The sequence below is a fragment of the Phalacrocorax carbo genome, chromosome 16 (assembly GCF_963921805.1).
Source record: "Phalacrocorax carbo chromosome 16, bPhaCar2.1, whole genome shotgun sequence".
Taxonomy (NCBI): domain Eukaryota; kingdom Metazoa; phylum Chordata; class Aves; order Suliformes; family Phalacrocoracidae; genus Phalacrocorax; species Phalacrocorax carbo.
The window spans coordinates 3,223,988-3,250,543 of NC_087528.1; the positions used below are offsets into that span (position 1 = coordinate 3,223,988).

The following is a 26,556-nucleotide window of genomic DNA, read 5'->3' on the forward strand; positions in this document are numbered from 1 at the left end:
TTAAATTGATTTAATTAAATAATACAGATTATAAAATGAAAAACTCCACAAACTGTAACCTCTGGGAAATTTCTTCTCTGGTGCCATCGGAAGCTGCTTGCTGCCACCTTTGGTGGAAGGCTTTTGTGATGCATTTTAGATCAAAAGTTCTTATGAAATGTTGCCTGGATAAAGAAGTTCAGATGGACTGCCTAATGTGCAAGTCCACGGCAGTCATCACAGACCTGCCTGGGTATCTCCAAAGACTTCAGTGATTATGAAGTCTCCAGTTCTACAAACCTCTTTGAAAAAGAAGGAAGCACAGTTTGTGCAGCCTAGTGAGGTTTCTTTAAAATAGCTTTTCCCTGAGGTAACGCTTCTTATAACTCCTTAGAAGTCCAAAAACACTCTATAACTCATTAAGCAGATAAACCTCACTTTCTGCAGTCAAAATAAACCTGTTCCTTCCAAGGCAAGTGCCCCTCTCCACAGGCTGAAGATGCATTAAGCTCACATTTGAAACAGGCATTAACAGTATTAAAACCCCAACACATTTTGATGGACTCAGGTTTCCTCCTGTGAACTATTCCTTATGTGTATGTAATAGGTGTTCTTTAACACATGCATTACATATCTACTTCTAACTGCTCCTGAGTCATGCTTCCTGGTAGAATCATGCTTGGTCCCTCTGTAACGGAGGAGAAGGTGCTTCTCCTCAAATCTTCTGCTGGAGATGTCATTCTCAGTCATGTAAAACCAGCTGGATGTTAAATCCTAGATCTCCAGATCCCTGAAAACTCACTTGGGTATCGCAAAGCAAATTGAAACCCAGTCAATGAGAAACTCCCCCAGTGAGGACACCCAAGCCTAGATAATAAGGTAATTTCCATTTCAGAGATCTGATACGAACTCTCGCTAGATCCTTCTCACATTGTGCTTTTAAGTAACACATAAGGTTTAAGATGATTCCTGTAACTCACTAGCCTGTATACAAGAAAAACTTTGAGATATTCTTCCTTAGTTTGTTTTCAAGCTGAATATTCTATATTTAACTTATTATTGTAGTCTAAGGTGCATGAAAATTTGATTGTGACAAACCATTAGGCAAGTTCTTGTGCATTACCTTGATAACGGATGAATGCAGACAGCTTCTCTACTTCTGTCTGCTCTCATACTTAAATACTCTTTCCTAACTCAGCCATCCTGTCTGAACTCCCTTAAAAAGATCTTTGGATGTTTTCCTTTAAGCTTAAGCAGTATCTGACAGGATGCTCTGTAGCTAACATTTAATAACTTTCATGATGAAAAAAGCTGCTCAGCATGGAAGTATGGAAACTCATAAATACGTTTAGCTTCTCATGTCTTGTCTTAGTCATGAAGGAGGTGTAATTAAATAAATTGAAACTCCCAAGTTTGTCAAAAGAGTTTTAAAGTTCTTTCTCATTTTTCCTAGTTCTTCTTATCCCTTGTGTATTAGCATTTCTAAATTTTAAAGAAACCCTATTAAATTTTGCATTAGAAAACAACTTCCACAGATCCTGAATTTGGCAATGGCTGGTCTGGCCACTGACTGCACAGGAGCAGGTGGCACTGGGAACAATAAATAGATTTAAAATTAAGTAAGCTTCTTTTCAGTCCTTAAAAACAAGATGATGTCAACATTTCAGGCTTAGGCTCAACATTAAACAAGACATAAAATTAGGGCAGCTTCCCTGAAACTTTGCCGTAAGGTAAAAGCACCTTAGCGGCAAATACCTGCCACAGCTCTTAAGAAAGCAAAATACCCAAACCTTCACAAGCATGTTTGTAATTACCATTTTTACCTTTTCCCTTGACTTTTCCAGAAGGAAGAGAAATTGTGAGTTCAAGTGGGAGAAAAATTCCTCCATTTTGAATCTCTGAATCTGGGTGTCTCTGAACTTGCGCAACTACATAAACCAGGCAGGCTTGTTAAAATGCTTTCTTCGTTACCAGAATGATCACCCCCTCTTAAATGTTGACAGAAGCTGTCATTTACATCTGCCCATTATTCACTCTATACATAATGCTAGTTAAAATTAACACCAGCACTGGCTTGCAGCTTGTCCTTTAACACTTACATGCAAACCTGTCAGTTCTGCACATTAAGATACATTTACTCTTTTCAAAACACATTCAGGCTGACTACTAATTCTACAGTCCTTGACTTCATAGGCAGTATAAACTTTTAAATGGTAATTGAGTCATCTTTTGATGAGCTGAAAGGGAGAGCAAAGTATGATGTTGCCAACAGCGTGCTGTTTGCTCAGCAGTAAAGTTTATGGAGTGCTGCTTTATTCAGACAAATTATTAGGTTCAGTACAGGTGGTAGGTGGATGACACACAGTCATGATATACAGAAAATCCATACCCATTATCTAGCGGCATCTTCTAGCCTTGAGATCTGTGAATTTACAGCTGACTTTGGAGCTATGGCTGACACTGACGTTCAGCATGGAGTCTATGTCACTGCCCCTGTGGAGGGCATAAAATTCACAAGTAGAAAAGGTTGGTAGGGGGACCTATTCCTCATTTTTTTGATAACTATTAAAATTCTGGCATACTGGGGGTTTTTTGACAATGTTACTACTAAGAGTACAGATGGGAAAATGAGACAGTTTTCTACATGTCCCCTCATGCAAGCACCATATTCTCTTTTGCTATAGTGAATTGCATGAGCTCCTTATTCTTTTGTTTTTGAACCCAGTATGTCAAGACTGCATAAGTCAGCAGTGCATATTTGCTGCCAACTTTTTATACCATTGACAAACAGAGCCACTGCTGAAAAATATCCCAGGGCAGACTATTCATAACCAAGTCTTCTGTTTCCATATTGAAATACTACTTGCATTAGCACTTTTTGCATTGTATATTGCCTGCTGATTTTTTCTGAACAGTCTTTTATTTTGAATGTCACCAAAAGTGTCTGAAACTTAGAAAGTGAATTAGACAGTGGTTCTCCTTTCTCTGTTGACTTTAGTGCTTGAAATGGATGAAAGCCAAAGTGCCTCTTCGTTAGTCTAAACCAGTTTTTGTGTAGACATTGTACTTTTCCCTTTATGTGATCTTTATTTCTTTATTTTAAATAGAAGGCAAAAGGAGAAAGTATGATTTAAACGTTATCAGAAGATTCAAACTATTTTTTTCCATGTGGACGTAGCTCACTTTATGTTCCTTTAAGAGACTAACTTTCACCAGCTGTGAGGCATTTGCACAGTGCTGAACCCCTGAAAACCTGCCTGAATTATCAGGTTCTAATAATTGCATCGGATCAGGAAATACTTGCTGTCAGCTTAGCATTTCATCTTCTGCTGTTAGACCTCCTATCAAAAACATGGTAAAAGAGAAATACTAGCTATATGGAAAAGGTTCCAAACTGGTGAAGCTTTGCTTAATAGAGCTGCACTGACTTTATTAAAATGTGAGGGTTTGGTTCTCCACTATTTTCTGTTCTTAAAATATATCCAACTTAGCCTAAACCATCTAACGTTTTTCAGATGAACTGCTAAATCCTCAGACAGCACTACCTGGCGAACACAGAGCATAAATATCGTTCCTTCTTACAAAGTACTTAATAGACCCAGTTTCTCTGTTCTTCTGAGAAATTCCGGTTGCTGTCTCATGCTTTTATGTATTGCGCTGCACTTTATAATCCTCACTTGTCCTAAAGAGACTTGATGCCAAATTCAGTGCTAAAGCTCCCAACAGAATGACACCACTTCAAATTCAGCCTTGCCTGGTTATTTCACCTCATGAATTAAGGAACTGAATGGTTATGACACCTTTTATTTCGTTAGATTTCACATACTCCAGATGACAGGAATAATTTTCAAAAGGCAGAGTAAAGGGTAGAGTCTGTTCAGGTGGAATCCAGTCAAGTGTGACTTGCACATGCCTTTCTGCCCCCCAAAACATATTTCTGGATGATCTACAGTTCCAAATTCCTTTTAAACAAAACTTCCCTCCAACCTGTGTTGTGGGCTCCTGCAACTATCAGGCCCTTGCTGTATACAAAAACTGTATTCCTCTGACATCTTCATTTCTTTCCTTCTGTTAAGATTAAAAAGAAATAGGGAAAAAAAGCATGCTCTTCTATGTCTTCTCGGTAATGTCATTTATCTTATTCTGATCCTTCTGACAGCTTGTAATGCTTCCAGAGCTTACATTTCAAGGAACTTTTCAGCAGTTCAATCTCCTTTTGGGTGCCACCCTGGCCTCAATTCACCCAGCTGAAACATGGCCAAGCGTTTTGAGGGGCAGCAGAGATGTATTTCAGAAGAGTTAAAGGTGGAATAAGCAGCATCAGGCTGCCTCTCCCTTCAGCACTTCTGTAAGGTTGGGCTCAGCTCTTCTGAAGTTTCCTAGATGAGGCTGGCCACAGGTTGCACTGAACATGACGTAACACCAAAGCATCATTTGATCAGCTTCTGCTGAGGCAGCCTTATCAGCTTCTGAGAATCAAATCTCTCAATGGCAGAGAGGAAAATATTTTGGCAAACTTCATTGTCCCTTCCCTCTTCCTGGAGTGAGAGGAAGCACAAGGAGTCCTAGCAGCAGCAAACGGTGCTGTCTGGGTTGTTCATTGTAACTGAGGGCGAGACCCTTGTTATGCCTAGAAAAGCACAGACCACAATAGAAGTGTTCTTCAGAACAGAAGCAGAAATGAATTTACCATCCTTATTCTTCTGACTAATAGAAATCCCTCCATGGCACTCTGTGCATCTGATTAAAGCTACTACTGTGTTTGAAAGCACATGGATACACCATTTACAGTTATTGCTCAACAACTTGAGTGATCCTAAGGACGTCATCAAGAAAGTGATAAGAAATTTAACTTGTTCTACCACTGTACACTAATTAAACTGTTTAGTGCAGAGATCAGCATAAATAAGGAATCAGGAAACAATGATGTGAGCATTGGATTATTTGTAATATCAGCACATTGATGCACTAGGCTCAGATACTGTAATTTGATTGGCAGTGCTTTATTAAGTTTTGGCAGCATTTAAGTAGACTGGGAGTGCTGTTATGAAGCTCAATCACATTAATCCAAGCTCCAGCTCTCGTTAATACTCATGAGTGAAGGCAGTTAATTGAATTATGTATGAAGTACTGCTGATTAAATAATATTTCACTCCTTGCTATAGAATTAACTCTGCGTTATTAACAGCCACTGTTGTCTCTAATTGTGAATGTCAGAGGGACCTTTTCTCAGCCATCCACTTTCATTTTTTTTTTAACCATCTGTTCAGGTTGCTTATGGATGTCCCCATCTATTCCTACTTGTACTGGCCTTTGAAATAAGTATTTTTGGTTTTCCCAAATGTTGGTGTGATACTGGAAAGCTTTTATTCCTTTACAGGAAAGGCTTCAATGAAACTTTCAATTTATTTTATCATTGACAACAGAAAAAGATTCTACAGAATACATAAACACGTACTTTTGACTGATGCTATCTGAAGAATGAAATACAACATTAACTGACTACTTTCATTTTACTTTGTTGCTGATTTCCACTTTCTACTTTTTTCTACTGTTTTAAAGTATTGCACATAAAACCAGGGACACACTGTTAATGGGGGAGAGAAGGGAAAAAATCCAGGCACAGAACCTGAGGTTACAAAGAAATTGTAAAGCAGGGCTTTAGAAAATAAACTAATATCCTTTCAGGAATGCTACTGAACAACTACAGTCTACTGTCCTCACCAGCTGGCAGATGTTTACAATCGATCTCAGAAACTGAGACCTTTCAGGTGTGTTGTCATTTAGCTGTTTGAAGACAACATGACAAAAGCTAATTAGGAAAGTGGCGATGGTTTAAGAACAACTATAACAAAAGCCTCAACATCGTCAAGACGCAAGTGTTACTCCTGGACCATGCTGTCAGAAGGCCGGATCTCAGCGTTCCTTCATCCTTTGCTAAGACATGCTATGAGTTGGCAAAACATAGTGACATTACACTCACTGACATTTGGTACTAACATATATATTAAAGAATATGGAATACACTATGCAAAGTGTATAAAGTCATAAGCTTCTATAGTTCAAAAAACGATAAGCATTTTTAAAATATGCCATGTTGGAGGTCTGACAAAGAACTACTGTTTTATTTTCAGTGCAGAGGATGCATAGCCCTTTCATGATCAGCCTTGAAATATTCTAATAATAAGCTTTCCACTGATGGTCCCATTCCTGGCCATATGTAAAAGGTTTTTAGTGAAATGAAATGAAACACTGAAGCGCACAAGTGACGGTGAGAGAATACAGAAAACATATTTGAATAGTAGCAGAAATCAAGGATGATTTAGTTTTAATACATATCAAAACTTTGTAATCTATTTATTTCATAAAGACAACTGAGGAACAGTCTTTTTCAAGCGTCTTTGGAGAATAGAAAGCCCAGAGCAAGTACCTTTGCGTTATGATAATTTTTTTATTTTCATTGCTTACACTTGTGTGTCCCCAGGAAAATAATTTTTTTTATACTTAATCTGATGTTCTAACCAGAAACAGTGAAGGAAATGCTTCTAAAACATTGTTTAATGAAAGTAAATCACGTATTTCTTAATTCGAACTTCAAGAATACCATCAGTTAGAATCAGACGGTAGAGCAAGGCCTCTAATTAAGGTAATTCATTGCTTTGACATGTTTTTTCCCTTGGTATTCTTATAATTATGATGTTCTAAAACAAAATTCCAAGAATGCAAATACTGCATTTGAAACCCTGTTTCATGATACAAGTTTACATTTTAATACTGAGATGTCTCTTCCAAAAGAACGATAATGATAACGGTGATCTGCACATACAGTTATGAATAATGGAAATGGTTTTTGGATGGAGCACTGAACTCCCAGAACCAGAAAATTTGAATTTCTTCCTATTTACCTATGAAGCCTTGTATAATGTATGTCACGGATGCACAGAACTGATACGCTAGTTTGAAGCAAGCCTTTCTCATGTGGGGTTAAGACTTAGCCCTGTGTCAGGAGTGTTGGAAAGAATTAGGGGAGGGAGGTGAAACCAGCTGAGTCTGATCTGAGCTAGGGGTAAATTTCTCTTAGCTCACATGGAAACCCATATAACAATCTCAGTGACCTATTACGCAAGTCTGTTAAAAACCATAGGGGTGCCCATAATGTTAGCTAGTTACAGGATAGGATTAATCTTGATATTTCTTCCACTCAAATATGATGGTGACGTAGCCAGACTAAAATGAAAATTCAGCTTAGCCAGTGCTGTAAAAGACAAAGTATCTTAATCAACAGACGATAGGAGGTCCCTCTCTGAAACTATTGATTCTTTCTGTATTTTGAAGGATGGATTCAAGGAACCCAGAACAAGGACCAAAGGCAAACGTGCAGAAACTAGAACTAGATAATGATTTGTTCTTCAAGTTAGAATCTGAGTCACTTTGCCATTGCAGATTATTTCTTTTGCTTTGTTAGATGTTTTGAGGAGAGCAGGGTTCCCTGAAGACAAAAGAGGCTGGATGATGCAATAACTTCACCTTGGAAAGCACAGTCCCTGTTGCTTGTGGGTGAAGACTTTCAACACCAAGAACCATTGGCTAAGACCATGTGAAAATGGAAGAGATGGTTACCAACAGAGGCTGGAAGAGTGCATGTCCATAGAAGGTCCAGCTGGAATTTTGGGCTGCCTACGAAAATATTGATTTCAGAGTCACAGACTGAGGAACGGATGAGTAGGAGGCTGATAGCCATCTGTGGAGGAAGCTCTGCTTGTTTCTCAGGGGTTCCAAAGATCATGAAGTGCTGTTGAGGATGCCAGCTGGTCTGCTGCCATGAGGCTTCTCTGTTCCATCAAACAATCTCTGGGAAGCTTGCCTGTGAAATCATAGCATATATCCCAAAACAAGTATCACTTGATATTTCTTCACTCTCAAAGCTGATGAGAAGCAGATTTTCTTTCCAAAGAAGCTCAGACTTCTAGGGTTTCTCTTGACTGGTTGTGTTGGGGGCACGGCATGGCGAGTCCCAGGAGAGCTGTTTGCAGTATTACTAGAAATGTTTACTTAGGACTTGGTGCCTTTTCTCCAATCTTTTTGGCTTGCCTACATGAACGCTTCCACATGATCCGTTCCAAGGACTATGGCTGAAGAATATCTACTGATTTACATTGTTTTCCAGATCCTGGAACCTCTGCAGTACTGTGAGGACAGATGATGGTTTCTCATGCTGACTGTTACCTTTCTGTTCTCTCAGTCAAATAGGGCTGCTTCTCTAGTGGAGAGAAATGGAACCCTCTTCTGTCTTGAAGAGAGAACTGAATCTTAAGCCTCACTATCTATTGTTTACTCTTACAGTCACATTTAAGACTGAATTCTTACTGAACTAACCAGATATGAACTTGCTGGTAATTAAGCTGAATACGTTTTTTTCTCCTTCCACTACTTTGAAAAAAGTTACTGGAAAAGTCTCATTAGTGTAAACCATTGAGGGCCCTGGTGTAGACAGCTAGGCTTTAATCGGTTGATTAGCTACAATATCTACAAATTACTTTCAACAAAACTGAGTGGCAAGAAAGCAGACATTAAAAACTGTAGTATCTTGTGATGAGGCCATGACAATGCAAAAACACTACTGAGAATATGATTACAGTGACGTGAAATATGTACAGGCTTCTGTGACTCGTGCCTTAAATACCTGAACACTGCTTAAGTACTTCCAATACTGTATCTTGTTATTATGTCCACTGAGTGGCAATACCATGCAGAGCTGAGAAACAAAAAGGACCCAAAAACCTCAAACAGGCAGTTAGTGATTTTGGACAGAGTTCTTTGGGATGCTTTTACAACAAGGAGTTCTTATTTCAATTTATTTATTTATTATCATCTTGAAAATGGAGATCAGAATGGGAGCTACATACCAATCTTACATAATTGTACATAACGTGCACCTACAAACAAAAGATTAGTCATTTCTACCGATCAATTTTTATTTTTATACCTCATATTACTATTATTCTGGTTGTAGTAGAATCCTAAATCAGCTCCCCACACCCAGATTATTCCCCACACCCTTTATACTAGGGCAAATCTCAAGTAAAAATTGTGAGAGGAGACTTAGTCTCACGGACTCTAAATTTAGAACAAGAAATACCTACAGAACACGGTGAACTCAGTAGGTGATTCATTTCCTGTCGAAGATGATTCCTAAAAGCTCAAGTATCTCCAGAAGGTCACTCCCACCTTCAGAAAACATACACAACAACTTATTTTTAGAGTTCTGTAGAAATGCCTTGCCCACACAGTAAATTGGACATATGTTCTTGGATTTAGCTGCCAGTTTTGTGAAAGTTAAAAAATTCTGGGCTGTTTTTACTAAATAAAATTTTCCATTTATTTCAGTCAAAGCAAAAACCAATTTTGCATAAAACTATTGCTCACAGACCTAGCAATCAGAGCGAAGTCTGCTGTTGACATTCTTATGCTTCATTGTGGGTTGCTGGTCCTCCTACAAGTACATTCCTAACTTTAGATACAGCAGCTGGAAGGGATGTTGGATTAAGTGCACACTAACTTGCATTGCTAAATCGGAGTGCAAATGGTAGCTGTCTTTCTTTCTGTTGCTATCCTTTGCACAATACGGATATGCTGTTCCTCCATCCAAAACATCCTATTCTCCCTTTGCTGATTAGCCCTAGTAGCTCTCTACTGTGTCTGTGGAGGAACACTGCAATGTTCGTTAGGTTATAAATGAGAAAGTCAAATACCCAAATTCCTATGATCTTTCAGCAAATGAATTTCTTGCAGTAGATTTAATACTAGAACTCTGTACAAAATCTCTCATAGTGCACAACTCTAAAGTTGGCCTGTATTTCTGTCGATGACAGTAGAATTGGGCTGGTTTCTTGTTTGAGGGTTCTACGATTCACATTGTGTTTGAAATTTAAAATCAGCTCAAATCCCCAGTTCAGCTATCACTGAAAACATTGTTTTGGATGCAATACTCTAGATTATTTGCTAATGGCAATGCACAAGCTATTTTAAAAAATAACAATATTCTGAAGGTACATGAAGATAACTAGAGCTGTGCATCATATACAGCCTGGTACCCAAGCATGATGAAACTACAAAAAAGAACGGAGTGAGGATTCTTTAGAAATAATGAGAAACAGGGTAAAAGTGCCAGAGAGTCATCAGAAGTTTCCAAGATAACCCATCTTCTTGCATCTAAAAATAAGACAACAGGCTTTTCCCAGTATTGGTTGGCTGATATTAATGTAGAATTATATACTATCATCCCGGTTTCCTGTTGCTTATTTCTAGAAACCAATTTTTAAAAGCCCAATCCTTTCAGAAGAATATTCACATAAAAATGTAAAACATTACAAGCCATAAAAGAATGCATAAATAAGGTGACTGCCTCTTGACAAGACAGTGCTAGGAAAAAAGGTTGTGCATCCCAATGGTTGTTTCAATTCTGAAAAGAAATAAAAATAAAAAACAACCTGTAATTATTTGTGCACCTTCATGCAAAGACCTCCGTTAGCATTCAAGGAGCAATTTATCCATCTCCACACCTCATAAAAATCCACTGAATTAATCTTTGTCTTGTAGTATAATTTATATCTGCTGTTCTTCAACTACTAGATGAATTTCTACCACAGATGTATTATTTCCTTCTATTGTTACACAGCTGTAGGTCTTACATAAGGAATGATATAGATAAACATTTTATATATCACACATTTGAGTGTTAAATGTTAAAAATGTTAAAACTCTTTACAGCTATAGGTGTAGATACACACACGCACGTGTCTGTATACACCTCATTGGGAGAGCCATGTAGTAAAGAAGGTGGTTCAGAAAAATGTACTGGGGGGGGGGAAAAACAAGCAGAAACCTAATATCTGCATGAATAGAACAATTAATTTAAGATGTTAGAGGCTAGTGAAATTTAGTATTGTGATGATCTTCTCTGGTCTTTGGTATTTTGGTTTGTACTACACAGTAGCTGGGTCTGTTTGGAGGCTTTGATTGTTTTAGGGAAATAAAAGAAGCAGAATGTCATCACAGTGCAATGACTAAAGATAGAGCTATTTCTGCTTGTTCTTTGGACCAGGTGGGTTTGTGAGCTCTGCCAGGTGGCTGTGTGTCTCTGCTGAAGCAATGGGGCTCTCGGGATGAAAAGTTTAGACTAAAGTTTGATCGTTTCTGTTAAGTTTATAGTGAATTCAGACTCTGACAAAGAACAAATTTGGGCATTAGCTCAGATAGGCAACGAGAAGATGTAAATATATTTAGTTCTCTATATATTTAACAGTTACTTTCATGCAAAGTACGTCAGGGAGAGAATATAAAATAAAATTGTACTGTGAGATTACCCATAGCCATTCGGAGGTGAGGCACGGTATCATCTTGGGGTCACTGAAAATATCTATCATGAAGTGAAGAGGCAAGTTAGGGTGTGAAAACACATACCAAATTTAGAGATTCTCTGAATAAGGACACTTGAATCTGGCTCTATTTGTTAAACTTCTGCTGTAAATGGAAAGTACTTCACTAAAATATGCATTTTCCTGCATGTTTAACATTACAATATGGAGGACCCCTGTGCAGTTCAAGAGAGTTTTAAAAGTCACATCAGTAAAAACTTTATCTCATAATCATAGAAGAATAGGCACTGGGCTGGATTGCCCAGTGCACCGTTTCTGACAGGAGCTTCTGCCTATAAAAGCAAATATATTAAGCCACAGAACAGGCCACCTGGAGGGAAGGTGAAGCTTTCCTTTGCTGACACCAAACAAGACAGAGGTTCTTGTGCTTTTCCTTTTGACTTTAGTACAGCAAAGCAGTACAAAAATGTTCATTTACTGTCTCCATCCAGGGATAGCAAATGGCAGAGCTTTTGACAAGTACTCTGTCTATAAAAGCACCAGAATCGCATAGAATGCAAAGAAGAATCCAGTGTCCCCCTTCTATACCCCGATAGCACAACCGTAGTGTTTGCAGACAGGTCATTTTACAAGATTTAGTGCTCTGTTTCTCTACAGAGGCAGATGTAACGCAGAGGATGATATTCTGTAGTTTAATACCGTTTGGGAAATCAGTGTGTGATTGGTAAGCAAAAATATGTCTTTAAAATCCTTGTGAAAATATTTTCTTATTAAAGCCAGCTGATGTTATTCCAACAGCTTTGTATTTAAGAGCTTGCAACAAAGAATTCCCTCTTCTCCAGTTATGAACAGCACACACCACAAAATTCTTGCTGTAAATATATGGCCCAACAGTATTATGTACTGAGTAGTTGAAGGTGTCTTTATGTACATTACGCATGAAAATCAATGCAAACTCATGTTGCAGAACAAGGTCAAACAGGAAATTGAAAATTAAATGCTGGTATCTCAGTAACAGCTTCCTGAAGGGCAAATTAGAAACAGTTTACCAGAAATCTTCCCAGAAAGAGGCAAGAAACAAGGACGTCTTTCACTTGAACCCATTTCTTCTACCTATACTGCTTTAATGTCATTTCAATTTCTCTGTGTTTCCATTTATTATGTGGTAGGGTTTAGGAGGTCGGGGGTTAACTAATACTTCAGTTTTTTACCCCACTTTCAACCCCTAAGAGAAAAGAGAACACTCTTCCAGGGACTAAAGTTCTTATTTAAATATGATTTAGATACTTTAAAACTTTACAGTCAGAATTATGATGGTCTTTAGGCAGGTACCTCCTGGGATCTTACAGTCTTCTTGCAAGTTGGATGCCCAATTCCCAGAGCCTTTTGGGAGAAACTCTATCTTACGTACCCAGCTCCTTTTCCTTGGCCAGGTGTTTGCATTTTAAAGCACATAAATAGAGTTTGCAGATCTGGCCATCAATCTTAAAAAGCCACTGGGACTTAGACTATAAACCAGTTCTGAAAGCAAAAACAGTCAGAAAAAAATATTCTATGTTTCAAACTGGACTTTCTAAATCAAGAAGTGTTGTTTATGAAAGTGAGTAACTTTTTTTTCCTTCGGTGTTTTATAATATTCATGTTCTGGAGCTCCTTCATGTCTTTAGCTTTACAATCTAGTGGTGTTTTAGGAAGAGTTTTGACACAAAAGCCATGAAAATGTAAAGTGCTTGTTATAAACAATGGATACAAATAACCATAAATATTCATTATTTGATGTAACAAGCTGGAAGAATTTCTATGTTATCTTCTACAAATATTACTTGTAGCTCTGTACCCTTCCTTAAGCATGCATCTGTACCTGCCCAGATGTACTATTAATTCAAAGGTGGCTGTGAAAAGAGTAGTTACAGAATCAGCAACAAAGGAGAAACAATGGTAAGACAGACAGAAACGTGAGCATCATTATTACAGGAGAAGAGCTTTGCCTCTTTCAATTTGATGCAATTTTGCCACTTTAATTAGTACTTTTCCTTTGGTCCTCTCCAGAATTCCACTGCGGTTACATGAAGTTAGAGGTGTAGGAAGACAGTCATATCTCTGCGCACAACTCATCTCATTTCACACCTCAACAAACACATAATTTTAATCTTTTTTTCCTCTTAATTATTTTTCACTTAAACTAGGCACAGGGCATGAAAAATAATGTAAAGTAAGTTGGGACACAGTATTTAAAAGTCTGTCTGAAAATGAATTGGCACTGGACAGTGTTCTTAGCTGGGAAACTAGATCCAAGCAGCTGACAGTGAGAATATTGTGACTGCAGCCCTGAGACAGAACCTGTTCAAGTCAGGTGGAACGATCTCCACTGATTTCACCAGGCGCTGAGTGAGGCACCACCATCTTACTACTATACTCTCTAGAACTAAAAAGCCACAAGTCCTGCCACAAAGCAATAAGCCCATAAACGTGAAATTACAATGAGCAATAAAATCTTGACAGACTAGTTTCTCTATTACTTTAATTTATACTCCTGTTAACCAATTTTAAATGCACATTAAAATACCCGGTAATTCTAAAGATGTCAGTATCTGGATAATAGACCCTGCCAAGGCCACGCAATGTAAGTGTTTCAGCCATATCCTATTAGACTTCAGTCATTTATTTCTTCTTTATTTTAAGAAAGCCTAATTTAAGACTAGGAAGAAAAGCTATTTGAAGATGCCCAACTGCTGGATAGGAAAAGCAAAATGGTCAGAACGCGCTCCTGGGAAATGGCCTGACAGGCAACAGCGAATGGGTACTCTGTAGCCATGGCCTGCGCAGCCTAGTTTGAAAATACAGCAAGGTTGACTATGGTATCTGAGACACTTTCTCCTGTGTCATATGCTATATCCTCTGAGTCACAGAACAGCTAAATCTCGCAGTTCTAAATTGGGACTAAAGCTGGGAATTAGCCATCACTCCTTTCTGCGTGTTGTGGAAGGGCAGCTCTCCTCTGGTGTGGCTTTAACTGCATCTGACTGAGATTCGAAGGAGCAGCTCCTCTCGGAACTGAGCATCCCATTCATCCTATTCCTGTTAGCGCTGTGGCAACATGAGCACAATCCCAGGTACAAAGGTTTATTCCTTCCATTCAGCCCCTCCCCCCCATGAGAAACAAAGGATACAGTACTAAAATGCGGTACCCTCAAAAAGCACGTTATTAATGCAACTGGAGTGTAAATGCTCTGGAAGAAGAGAGATGAAGGCTACACTGCACAGCTGTGTAAATAAGAGTTTCGCCCCACTTGAAGAAGCTGGAAAGAGTTTTAAATAAAACCATTGTAAAAGGAATACAATCTTGTAAATATTGATTTTATTTTTTTTTAAAGCCTCTGCTTCTGGTGTCCTTATTCAAGGGGTGTAGCCCTTGCCTCAGCAAGCAAATCCCACTGTTTTCAGTGGGACCTATTTTCAGACAGAAGTAATAACCAGGGATTTTCAAAACTGGCAGTGTCTGCCTTTTACAGGGAGTACTTCAGCCAGACTTGCTTTCTAATTATTCTAGTGTAGAAACAAAAGTAACACCTGGATTTCAGAGACATTACCAAACCGAACCTGACCAAAGTATTTCTTTTAAGTGGGGTAGAAAAATTTCATCTTCTCACCGTCTGACTGAAATGTCATTGTTTAAATGTTAGTGCTTTTAAACCTTTGGGTTTCTTTTTAAACTGCAAGACAGTGGCTGTGCAATTGGGTGTTACTTTGCCTACAAACATCAACTCTTCTTCCTTCCTCACCTGTGAAGTTATAACATAGTATGAGATAATGCCAAAATTTCATTGCAAATAATCACATAACATTCTTCAATTCTATTAAAATGAGCCTTTGAAATGGAAAATCTGGTAATGCACATGGAGGAGGGATGCTAAGCTCACGGTGCCCATCCTGTTGCCCACTGTTGCTTCTCTGTTGGGGCAGCTGTACCACTTCATTTTAATCAGCCAAAAGACATGGGTTTCTCCAGAGGATCTGCAGGAACATCTGTTTTCTTTCTTAATCAACAGCATAGGGACACTGGGCAGACTAGCCTGATGACGCAGGTATCTGAACTGGTGGTTTAATTCTCTCCCAGCCTCTGTACTGTTGCCTTGAACTTGTCTTATCCATCTTTCTTTACCTACATCTCATTTAATATTTGTAAAATGACCTCTCTGTGTAAAGACCTTCATTCTTCACGTGAGCCCCCATAACTGAAGCTCCTCAGTATTAAAGACACAGAAAAAATAAGTTAGGGGGAGGTCATAAAAAGGCCCTGAAGAACCACCTCTGTGTTGGCATAGAACACCTTATCAGCAGGGAGCTCTGGTGTCAAGTGAACAACTTCCAGTGTGACCTGGTTATTTTGTGCTACAGACTTCCCTGTTTTTCTCTTTCAACCAGATACTGAAAGGCTGTGGGATGTGATGTTGTCTACATGCACTTGTGAATTATAGCAGTGCCATTTGCACAGCTGTAGTTAACGACCTGTCAGGTTTCCCATTATGATGTTACGCTGTTATTTTCAGGGTTTATGTCCTGACTATAAAGTTGGTGACTGCTTGGTCTGGAAACAGTAATGCATTTTTGTACATTTTAAAATACAAAATGAAAAAGTGCCCTAATATAAAACCACACTCTATTCAGAAAGGAAAAAGTGACAATTTTAAGTAATATTTTCAGTAGTAGAAAAATCCCAATCAATAACATTCAGGAAGCTTCCTTCTTTGGCCAGAGTCATTAACTATAATGCGATTTACAGCTCTGAGCAGGGTCAGCAGGTAGCCGGAAATGCATTAAGTAGATGACTGTATTTTACAGTGAGTTTCTTTGTAAGAGATAGTAAATCTCTCAATGACCACAAATAGCATGTGCCCAGAAATACCATGGTGGGGTGATGTTATCCGATAGCTGTATTCTAATGCGTGTAAGTAACAGCAGTAAAACTTCTCCAAATAATAATTCCACATGCTCAGAGGCAGGCAGACATGGTGAATGATGAGCATGGATTTTGCTCCTGAGCTTGTTCAGTGGATTCATGGTTCAGTGAATTCACAACTGACCTTTTTAGAGAGGTGTTACAAGAGGAGGAAATTTTCACTGAGTACAAATGAGTGGTTTCAGACTATCAAGTCAATAGCAATCCCCTAATTGAAGAGCCTAAGCAATCCTACACATACATATACATGGTACTTCAGAGAGAAAGTTCTTGCAGGCTACTGAATAAATACTATAATATAACAATCCTCTGATTCCATATTCATGATTTAAATCATAGCAGTCTATGAAGGAAGTACTTGCATACTCTGATGTACCTATCTTCAGGTAAGGGCCTCACTTCCTTTTCTTTTTGACCTCTTTCTCCATTAGGCAGGGAACAGGATTTGACAGGGAAGTTCTCTGCGAGTAACAGTAAAGCTTTCATTGACAACAGCCAACAGGCAGAGTTACTCCGTGTAACCATACATAGAGCAATGCTGTGATCTTATTTCACAGGAGTTTATTTTAACCACAGATACGGGTGTAGCTGCCGTGACCGTATTTTCCTCTATATGAAGTGGCAAATTCCACCCTAATGACACTAAATTGTACTAATGAGGTGTACAAATTGAAAACTGCATGCTGTATTAATAGAAAATCCTCAGTGGTGCTGGGTTCACCACCAATGGAACAGTTTGGAATGATTATTCCCTGAAGTCACTAGAATATCCTGATGTAAATAGTCTCAGTGAAAGAAGAGGTGGATTCCTAACTGATAATCGCAAACTGCAATTGTAGTACTCTTAAAATATAATTCTCTTCATCAAAGCATGTTACAAAAGTATTTTTTGTAAGTAGGATAATGACAGGAGGAGCAGTGAGGCAGCCCCTTAGTATCACTATCTCTGTTTCCATGCTATACTGTGATCCCTTCCAGCTCTACCTCATCGTGTACAGATTTATGGGAGAAGTACCTAAGCAAATACAAGCTGAAGCACTGTAACCCTTCTGCGATTAAGTCCAATTACATGCTACTACAGAACATTATTAGCACAGAAAATACTATTCATTGTTATTCTCAATAAATTCCTTCTCCACGAGACACTAACTTATTTTACACTAGACAATGAAAATCTATAAAGAAATGGGTTTTTTTAATGTAGGGAGTGATGACTGCTACTATCTGTCTTGTACAAAACCACACGCGCACACATGCAAAACGGCTACCGCTACAAGGTAATTAATAGCCAAAGCTCCAAGTTCCCTCCTTACATAATCAGCCATGACAGGTGCCATTACTCACTTTCAGTTTGGATTATTAGCTTAGAAAAGTTCCTTGGATTTCTGAGCAGCCTAATTCTTCTGTCAGATTTCTTTGTGCTTCCGTTCTACTCCTCTAAGACATGGATACCATCAAAATGCCTACTGCCAAAGGGTGACAAGTACTATTAAGATATCGTGTGAAGAGTAGCCTATCAAGGCATAAGATAAACTTCTTGAATATACCAATACATACACTCAGAACACCAACATGCAGCAGCCTCGCTGTCCGGCACTTAGAACTATCCTGCATAATTCTTCAAAGGATTTACAAGTTTTCAGTTATTAATGACTTAGTCATGGACCACTGTTTCAACTGTTTTTATACTTAGCATGTCCAGAATATAATAAACCCTTTCCTACATATACCAGTTTCTATACTTGGAATACCTTCCTGTGCTTTTAGGTCACAGTGAAGAACCTAAGAAAAGAAAGATACCTAATATTAGCCTTACGTTTTTATTCCAAACCCCAAACTTTTGATGATACATCTGAGGTCCTGCACAGGAACGATCCTCCTCTTTTTAAGCAAAAGGTTAAGAGGATGCGCTCATCATGGAATGATGAACCCTTGAAAGATCACAGAGTTGGGCTTTCTTGCCTTTCATTTTTAACAAGTTCAAAGTGGGCTGGGAAAATAATAAAAGCATTAAATTTGCAGAAAGAGCAGTTACTTAACTAACAGTAACTGTAGGTCTTCAAGATTCTGTAAGTTTGTGGACTCCACAATGTGCAGGACAGCAGATGCTCCCTGCTCTCTTGTTTGAGGATATAAATGCCCAAATGGTGACCACCATCTCCTACACTTTCCCCTAGCTGAAAGCCATCATCCATGTAGGTTATGGTAGCCCTACCAAGTACAGCTGCCTCAAAGAATTAGTGTTACTCAATTGTTCTTTTTTCTTATAACCCATACTAGTGTCACCGCAAAGTGAACAGCCATCATTTCAGGATGGGGGAAAGAGGATTTTCAACTTAATCAAAAAGTAATTGGAATGCTGCTATCCCTAAAATTGGCGTCTAACCTAATAGCAAAGTGTGAGGTACAAGAATTGACAAGGATCTGCAGATTACCACCTTGAAGGTCTTCCATATTAGCATGTTCCTGAAGGAGAGGGGGGATACTGCTTGTGCCCTAGCAGGTGGAACCTGCAGGTTCAGCTGGAGAGGTACTAGACAGCTGGTAACACAGCAAGACATTACATGCTATCCAATGCAGTATTTGTTATAAAGGGAAGACTTGACCTTTGCAGTGCCTGACTGTGGCTAGAAATAGACAGGAAGACAACTTGAATCATTTGATCCTGTCAGTATAACGAAGCAAAGTCCAAGATACACCTGTTACATGCAATTTTTCTTCTGTGGATATTAATCATAACAGGAGGGAAAAACACACCCAAGGAAGATAATTAGGCTGTTAAGGGAAAAGGGATCTGAGACCACTTTAGCAAAGAACTGTGGTCCAACCACAAGTCTGGCAAGGTTTAAAATTTTATATTTTCAGAGTTCTTTACTGTGGTTAGTTTAGATTGCTCCCCCTCTAAAACTTGTTTTGCTGAAGGAGTGAAGGAAGCTCAGGGAGAGAAAAAAGTAATCAAAGATCTGTTTGCAAAATGGTTACAGCTACAGGCCACATATAAGACAGTAACTTAGTCTACTCAAAAGGCCCTTGTAAAAAGGAGACTGTATAGATGGGTATTCAAAGGAGTGGGAAGGACCTGAAGACAGTAACTTCTTGAGTTCCATGCTGGTAACAAAAGCAGCTGTAAAGGATGATCCCCAATCCTGGGCTCCTTAGTCAAGTGAGAAGGGGGCTGTGGGAACCAAATCACCGTGTCACCAGGTGCTGTGCAGGGGAGGTGGTCTGTGCTGCAGGGGAGGTGGTCTGTGCTGCAGGCAAGGCTGCCCTCTTCTGAGTGTATTCCCTGGAGGCCTTCTGCCAGCACACCTCCTCCACAGCCAGACTGCCCTGGAGAACCACACCATGTAGTGTCCTGTGGCCCTGTACCTCTTCCTCTGCATGGACTCAAAGTGTTGTTATAGTCTTCCTTCATTGCTAAACAGAACTAATGGAGAAAATTATAATAAACTGAAGCTATTTCCTTCTGACTAAGAAACATTCTACCTATTACTATCGAGTATAGAGCATCTACAAACAGTAGGTTCTCTTTGACTCTGCCTGTTAAGCGTGAGCTTAGACTACCCACCCCTGGAACATTAAAGGTACACAGGCCATAAATAGGGGCAAGAAGCTGATATGACTAGGCCTAACGTAGTCTATCACAGCTTTTACAACGCAGTTTGGACAAGATAATATGACTAACCTACACACCCCGTCAATCTCCTGTTTTCACTCCCTTTCCTCCTTTTTGTTCCTCCCTTTTATTCCCTTTAGAAAGGGAGTTTTGAAAAGCCTCTTGCTGCCCATCACCTTTGCATCTCTGGATAAGACACCATTCAGAAAGCTGTAGCAGCAGTTTTTCTTCCTGGCTTGAGACTGACCCTAGTTATTCATTCAGGAAACGGTCTCACAGAAAGCTTTTAGGGAGATTTCTAGGTAATTCAAAGCTAGCTAGAAACTAGGAACCAATTAGAAGAAAATTTCCTGTGCATATTGGGAAGTCATTGCAGAATTTGGATGTAGCTAAAAAATTTAACATATTGCTAGTTAACACAGCCATCCTTGTTGGCACCTTCTTCTAAGGGCTGGTGACTGGCAGCAGGAATGGCCCAACTGAAATTGCAGCAAACAGGGCTGTCCTATCAGCCAAAGTGGTTTATGCCTTTGAAGTTAATCTTGCACTTCTTACAGGGTAGATGAGAGTTCAGGACTCAGCTTGGCTGGCAATGCCAGACAAGAATCACTACCAAAGCATTTAAGACAAAGCCCTTAATCCTGCTTAATTACTAAGAATTACTGGGCAGACAAAAGACGGCTGGACCATAGCCAGAGGAATGAACACCTTGTGTATTCTTACCTGAGCTTGCTAAGAATGTGCCCTTTACACAAGCAAGGCGTCCCTAGTGCACATCCGGGAATATCATTAAATTGACACTTTTGTTCAGCAGCCACTTGTAGCATTTTCTTAGTAAACAAATCCCTTTCTCACACCTACACCTTCACAATCAATGTCAACTTTGATTCTTCTAACACTGCTATGATTGCTATTGTAGGAGAACGTTACAGATCACGACTCAAACATAGTATCGTGCATTTTTTTTTCCAACTATTCATGACAGCAAGCAGATTCACATTTGTATTAATAGCAGCCAAATTCTTAAAACAATGCACAGTATTTATATTTGCTTAAAGCTTTGCACGATCAGAAGTTCAGAGACCTAGATTGAGACTGTTAAATACACTTCTTGCTATAAAGAGGTACGGCATGGTTCTCTCAGTTATATCACTGACTTGCCAAGGGATGTTTCATCTCCCAGTAAAATGTGAGTATCCACATAACAGGAGCATTGGAGGCTTGGTCAGGAAAATCCATCACGTGAAATCATTCATCTGGAAAACTCAGCTTTAATTCAGACATAATACCCATAAAACTCTTTTAATAAGACTAAATATTGATGAAACCTGGAGCCCAAGTTGTATCACATGGAATTGTACTTCCTTGTGAAGGTGCAGTATTATGTAGAACCTAGAGCCAGATCCTAATATGCTAAATTGCACTTTTTTCATATTTAAGTTCAGAGGTTGATCAAACCTTTGAGGTGTGAGTCACTCTCTAATGAGCCTCTTTACATTTTTATGGAAGATTCAAAATTACAGACTCATGCTGATAGTCTCATTAGGTAGAGTACTACTACTAATGTGAGAGTGTCTCAAACTCAGTGCTATAATTTGGTTACAATTCATATGAAGATGAGCAAATGTTGCCGTATTTGTATTAGAACTGAGGCCATCAAATGTCTCCCCTCAATAGTATTCCTTTCTTCTTCCAAATTAAAAGCATTCAACTCATCTGTTCCCTGCTATTCTAAAACAATGAATTGTATCAACAATTCATTGAAAAGTGAGACAATGGTTTTACAGTTTAGTTATATTTAGCTCCCATGCAAAAACACAAAAAAGATCTAGTTTCCTTTCTGGTTACATGATTTGTAGACAGTCAGTTTTTGCAGAATCACCAAAGGAAGTGAGAAACCAAGAAAATATTTGGTACCAAATATATTTCTTTCAAGCTATCTGTAATCGACAGCTAAAGCTGAAATATTATACATGCTAACCTAAGTTACAATCAATAAGTGATTGATTTCCAGAATCTCTGCTCTATCACCCTGAAGAAATGAAGTGTTCCAATATATTGCTTTCTAAAAGAAAAACTGCTGTTGTTGTTCTGATAAATAATTATATATGGCTGGTTAATTCTTCAGAGTCAGCACAAGACTAAATGATTTTGAAGAGTGTGTGCAGACTGGTTAGAACACTACTGTAGCTCAGGCAGCACCCCTGTTTTCACTGACAAGCAAAATGCACCAGACAGCGAGTGATGCTGCAGCCTCCTGAAGGCTCAAAATAAGACCGGAAGAAATTTTAGAGTTATTACAAGAGGGAGCAATGCAGGAGTAGCAATCAGCAGGTTTATGTTTTGTATTATTTAGGCAGCCAAACTAAGTGATCACCAGTCTCAATGTATGAAGCAGACTCCTGTGGAACTGGAGGATGGCATAATACATGAGCTTTCCGGAAAGTTTAAGATGTGTTTGGGTTTGAAGTTTCATATCTCTCAGTTCCAGGCCATGGACAAACAGTTCATGGTTCTTACAGTGACCTGCCCATCAAAGGTTATTTTTGGACATGTACCTAAAGAAATTTGTAGTTTAAAAGAAATCTTAAAGCTGTAATAAAAAGAAATCTTAAAGCCCGCACAGGAGGAACTAGGGACACTTAAACGGCCTGTGTGGGCCATAACAAAAGCACATGGTGATAGCAGGAAGTTTAAAATCAGGTTTTGGCACTCATAACCGAGACCGTCAATTGTTTCAAGCTTCTTTTTCCTTGTAAATCATCACCAAATTCAGGCATGTCCTCATGGTTTCTTGGTGCTTCCCAAACAGTGTCCCTGTGCTTTTGAGTCAGCATAGCTTTGCCAGCTGGTCTATGTTAGGGCATAATCCCATCAAAATGATCCTTGCAAAGGGCAGGAGCAGCATTATCAATCTCTAGCACTCTCCCCCCTTTTATAGTAAAATGAGTTGGGAAAGGAACTATGAACAGGGGATTTCTCATCTCAGAATATCAGGGAAAATGGTAGCCTTTGATTTGGTGATCTGTAGCCAATAACGAGTCATAGTGGATATAGATCTTTATCTGGAATTATAGTTGTTTTACAACTTTATAAGGAAGGAGAACGTTATCTGTTCCTTCAGCAAACTTCACTCAATCCTTGGTAGAGATGGACTTCCTCCTCTTAGCTAAGACTAGCATTATCACCTTGTAAACTAACTTTAGACTTGGTATAATTCAGGAAGGGTCATGATGAGAGTGTCTTCCCTGGGCAAGAAACACTTATGCCCTCACAAACTAGATTTAAGCACCTTTATATTTTACACTTACCACTTTTAAGATGCTATGAAAAAAACAGGAGCATTAGGAAGAGAACCAATACAGTCAGACGCACTAGAGTATCAAAGGTTACATGCAGCTGTTTGAAGTAAACGGAATGGTACAGAATAGTTTGAATTATTATTGCATTTGCCACCCTGAAAATACTTGTGCTACCTCAGTGACACAACATATTCATAGTCACAACAAAACCCAGCCAAACAAAAGAGATGAAAAAGGTTATTTAAACGTATTTTAACCCATCATGAAAAAGTCGATGTAGTAAAAGTATGTAACAACACAGATTATTTGATTATTATGCAAATCACCATGCATAAAGAAACTTATTCATTCTTCATCCTTGAACATTCCCTGAAGTTTAATTTGGAACCTGATTTGCATTCAATTAACATTTTTTAAGCACTATGTACTTTCTGTTTTGTTTGCCTACATGATTTAAATCATAAGAACAATTCTTTGCTTTTAGAAAAGGTGAGAGACGGCAGGGTGTTTCATGCATCACTAGTATATGCACAGATCCAGCCACTGGTGCACCCTCCTTCCTGCACTTGACAGCTCTGCTGCCTCACTTGCAGGGCTTGGCACTGAGACAGATGCGAGCCACAGTCACTGTGAACCTGTCCGTCGCCATTGCTCTCTTCTCCGCTGGGCAGTGCAGAAAGGGAGCTGGGAAAGACAGTGTGATGGGTCTTGACCTCATCTCTGCCTATATCCTCTCCCACCTGAGACACACATCAGTGATTGTAAGCTGCTGGTTTACAACATGTAATTTGTGAATCCCAGAATGGGGGTGGGGGGTGGAAACTCTGTCCAAATGAACATATTACATTGGAAAGGGATTAAAATAATTTTTCTAAAATCTGTCCCAGAGTACACGGAGTCTGGGATTTGGGGAATGCAGTGAAGTATGGTTTGATTTTATGAACTGCTCAAAGGGAAATTTGCACAGGATCCAGAGCATTTGTTAGGACGTGACTTAAATGCATCCAGAACAGAGTATTAAGCGGAAAAACTTGCGAATGGCATAGTCTAACGTAGGAATATTGTGATACACTCCTAAACGCATCTTTACACAACTGTACGTGAAAGAAGTAGTAATATTTCAAAGAAAGACAGTGACTTTGCTTTGAAGTAGGTGAAAAGTGCTCACACAGCCAAAGCTGTGACAGACAAACTCCAGCAACTCATCCTGGAGTGCTTTACAATGCTCTTACTCCCAGTTAGTCAGCTCTACGCCTGTGGTTGCTCCCCCAAGCAGGTAAAGAGGTATTCACGTCAGTCATATTAGCTGAGATGCCAGTTTTGAACTGCAGTGACAGTCTTGGACAAATATTCCTTTCTAATATCTTTGGGGGTGGTAGCTTCCAGCCCCAGGACAGGACAAACAGACGTGGAAAGGAAACATCTTAGCAGATGGCTATAGCTGTTTGCTTCGGTGCACATCAGTCAGCAACCTCAGCTAAAGCTCCTCAGACTGCCTCGCAGCTATCGCTTCTCAGGTGCTAATTAGCATCTCATGCAAGATCTGATATGTGACTGCTAACATTATGGTTAAACTTGCTAACACATGTGATGTGTTAGTCTGAGATCATAACCATAAAATGCATCCTTGAAATGCTTTAAGTAAAATCTAGGTGCTGCTGAAAAAAATTAGTTGTTTGTTCTGTAAAAATTCAGGGGATTTTTCTCTTTTGCTGAGGCTTACAGGTTGCAGAGTTGAGTCTGAAAGAAATATGGCAGTCTGCAAGAAAGATGCCCCCAAATTACCCTTGCTTTCTGCATGGCTGCTTCAGTGAGCTGTTCATAATTGTCCTTCTGGACCAATTCTTGAGAATGTGTGCTAGGTTAGTCTGATATTCAACATGCATGGGTAATTCAGGGCGCTCTCAGAAAGGAGGTGTCTCTCCACACCAGTCTAAAAGGCCTTCCTTCTTGAAAGTTTGAGTCATGACTCTTTCCTTGTTAATCTTCTAAGGATGTTTCCAAGCCCAAATTTCTCATGGTACTAAGACTAGAACACCACAAGCATTACCCGATCACATGTTTCTTTACATGCTGACAATTATTTTTCTCAATAACTTTAAGCTGAAATCATTAGGAGGTACGTTAAGCAAATACTTTTTTCATTCACCTTCTACTGGGCATCTACCTGGATTGTGCAATCAGGAAGGCTGAAATTTCTTGAAAGCAGGAGATTATGTTCTTCAGGTTTCTTCCCCTGCTGTCAACATCAGGTACTAAACATGCATAACAATACACCGCAATGTCTTTGACAGGCCCAACCAATCTCAACTAAATCTGAAAAGCTACTTTATGCTACAACAATATGTAATTAAGCTGCAGGCTTGTAGATATTGATTTTCATACGTGCTTTTCCCACGAATTTCAGTGCCAGAAACTTGTGGGTTGAAATATTTCATATCATTTGCACTAGTGTTCCTATCAAGGTAATCAGCATTTTGGGTATTTCGAATGACTGTCAGATTGTAACTGTTGTCACAACAGTGAAAATACCTGATGATAGATCGAACCTACAGATTCTTAGGACTAGATGACACAATGGCCAAGTAATATTTTCTAGTACTTTGAGGAAATAAAGATCATGTAGATCTTAAATTTGTAGAAGTGTGAATATCTAGAAGTGCCGCATCTGATAAGTAATTTCATCCAGTTAATGATACTGCTTTTCAGTCCTGCCTCTCTCTTTTCTATACATTGACCACACACATTCATGAAGTAGCATCATCCTTCCCGGAAACCAGCCATGGTCTTTGGACGATGTACTGACAAAAACCTTTCTATGCTTCACTATAAGGTGATGTTAAGTACTTGTGTATTTCAAATCTTTGCAATGGATAAAAAAACCAAAACCACAAAATACCTGCCAAAACCAACTATACCAATTCCAATGAAAAATATTTAATAAAACCTAAGATTTTTAAATTACGCTTACCTGGAACAAAGCTTCCCTGGACCACCTCCTTATAAGCCCACCAGCCTTCATGGATTTTTGGTGAATTTTGTTGAGCTAGAAAGAAATAATCAAAGAAACCATAAAATTAAGGCAAGGCATAGGAAATATTTAATTACATAAACTCTGCATACTCTAAATAGGGTATCATCTTCTACAGAACAGCCACTCCTCAAGTTCCCAAGTGATGTTTATTCAATTTATTGAATTATGCTATACATCTGTACCTTAGAGCACCTCGTCCCTGTTTCTCATACAGTAAAACATACTTGGCTTCTGAAGAACTGATCACTAAACTCAAAAATTCAGAAATGAGAAAATGAGGATTTATA

The 26,556-nt window shown here is 39.0% G+C and overlaps 1 protein-coding gene across 2 annotated transcripts in view; it reads right to left on the minus strand.

The window, feature by feature from the left end:
* The window catches only part of CA10 (carbonic anhydrase 10), a 207,296-nt gene that overhangs the window by 141,877 nt on the left and 38,863 nt on the right, over positions 1 to 26,556 (minus strand). For both annotated transcript variants that reach the window (XM_064467009.1, XM_064467010.1), the window contains exon 3: positions 26,207 to 26,281. In XM_064467009.1, the coding sequence (XP_064323079.1) occupies positions 26,207 to 26,281 (75 nt within the window). The remainder of the gene's footprint in view (positions 1 to 26,206; positions 26,282 to 26,556) is intronic.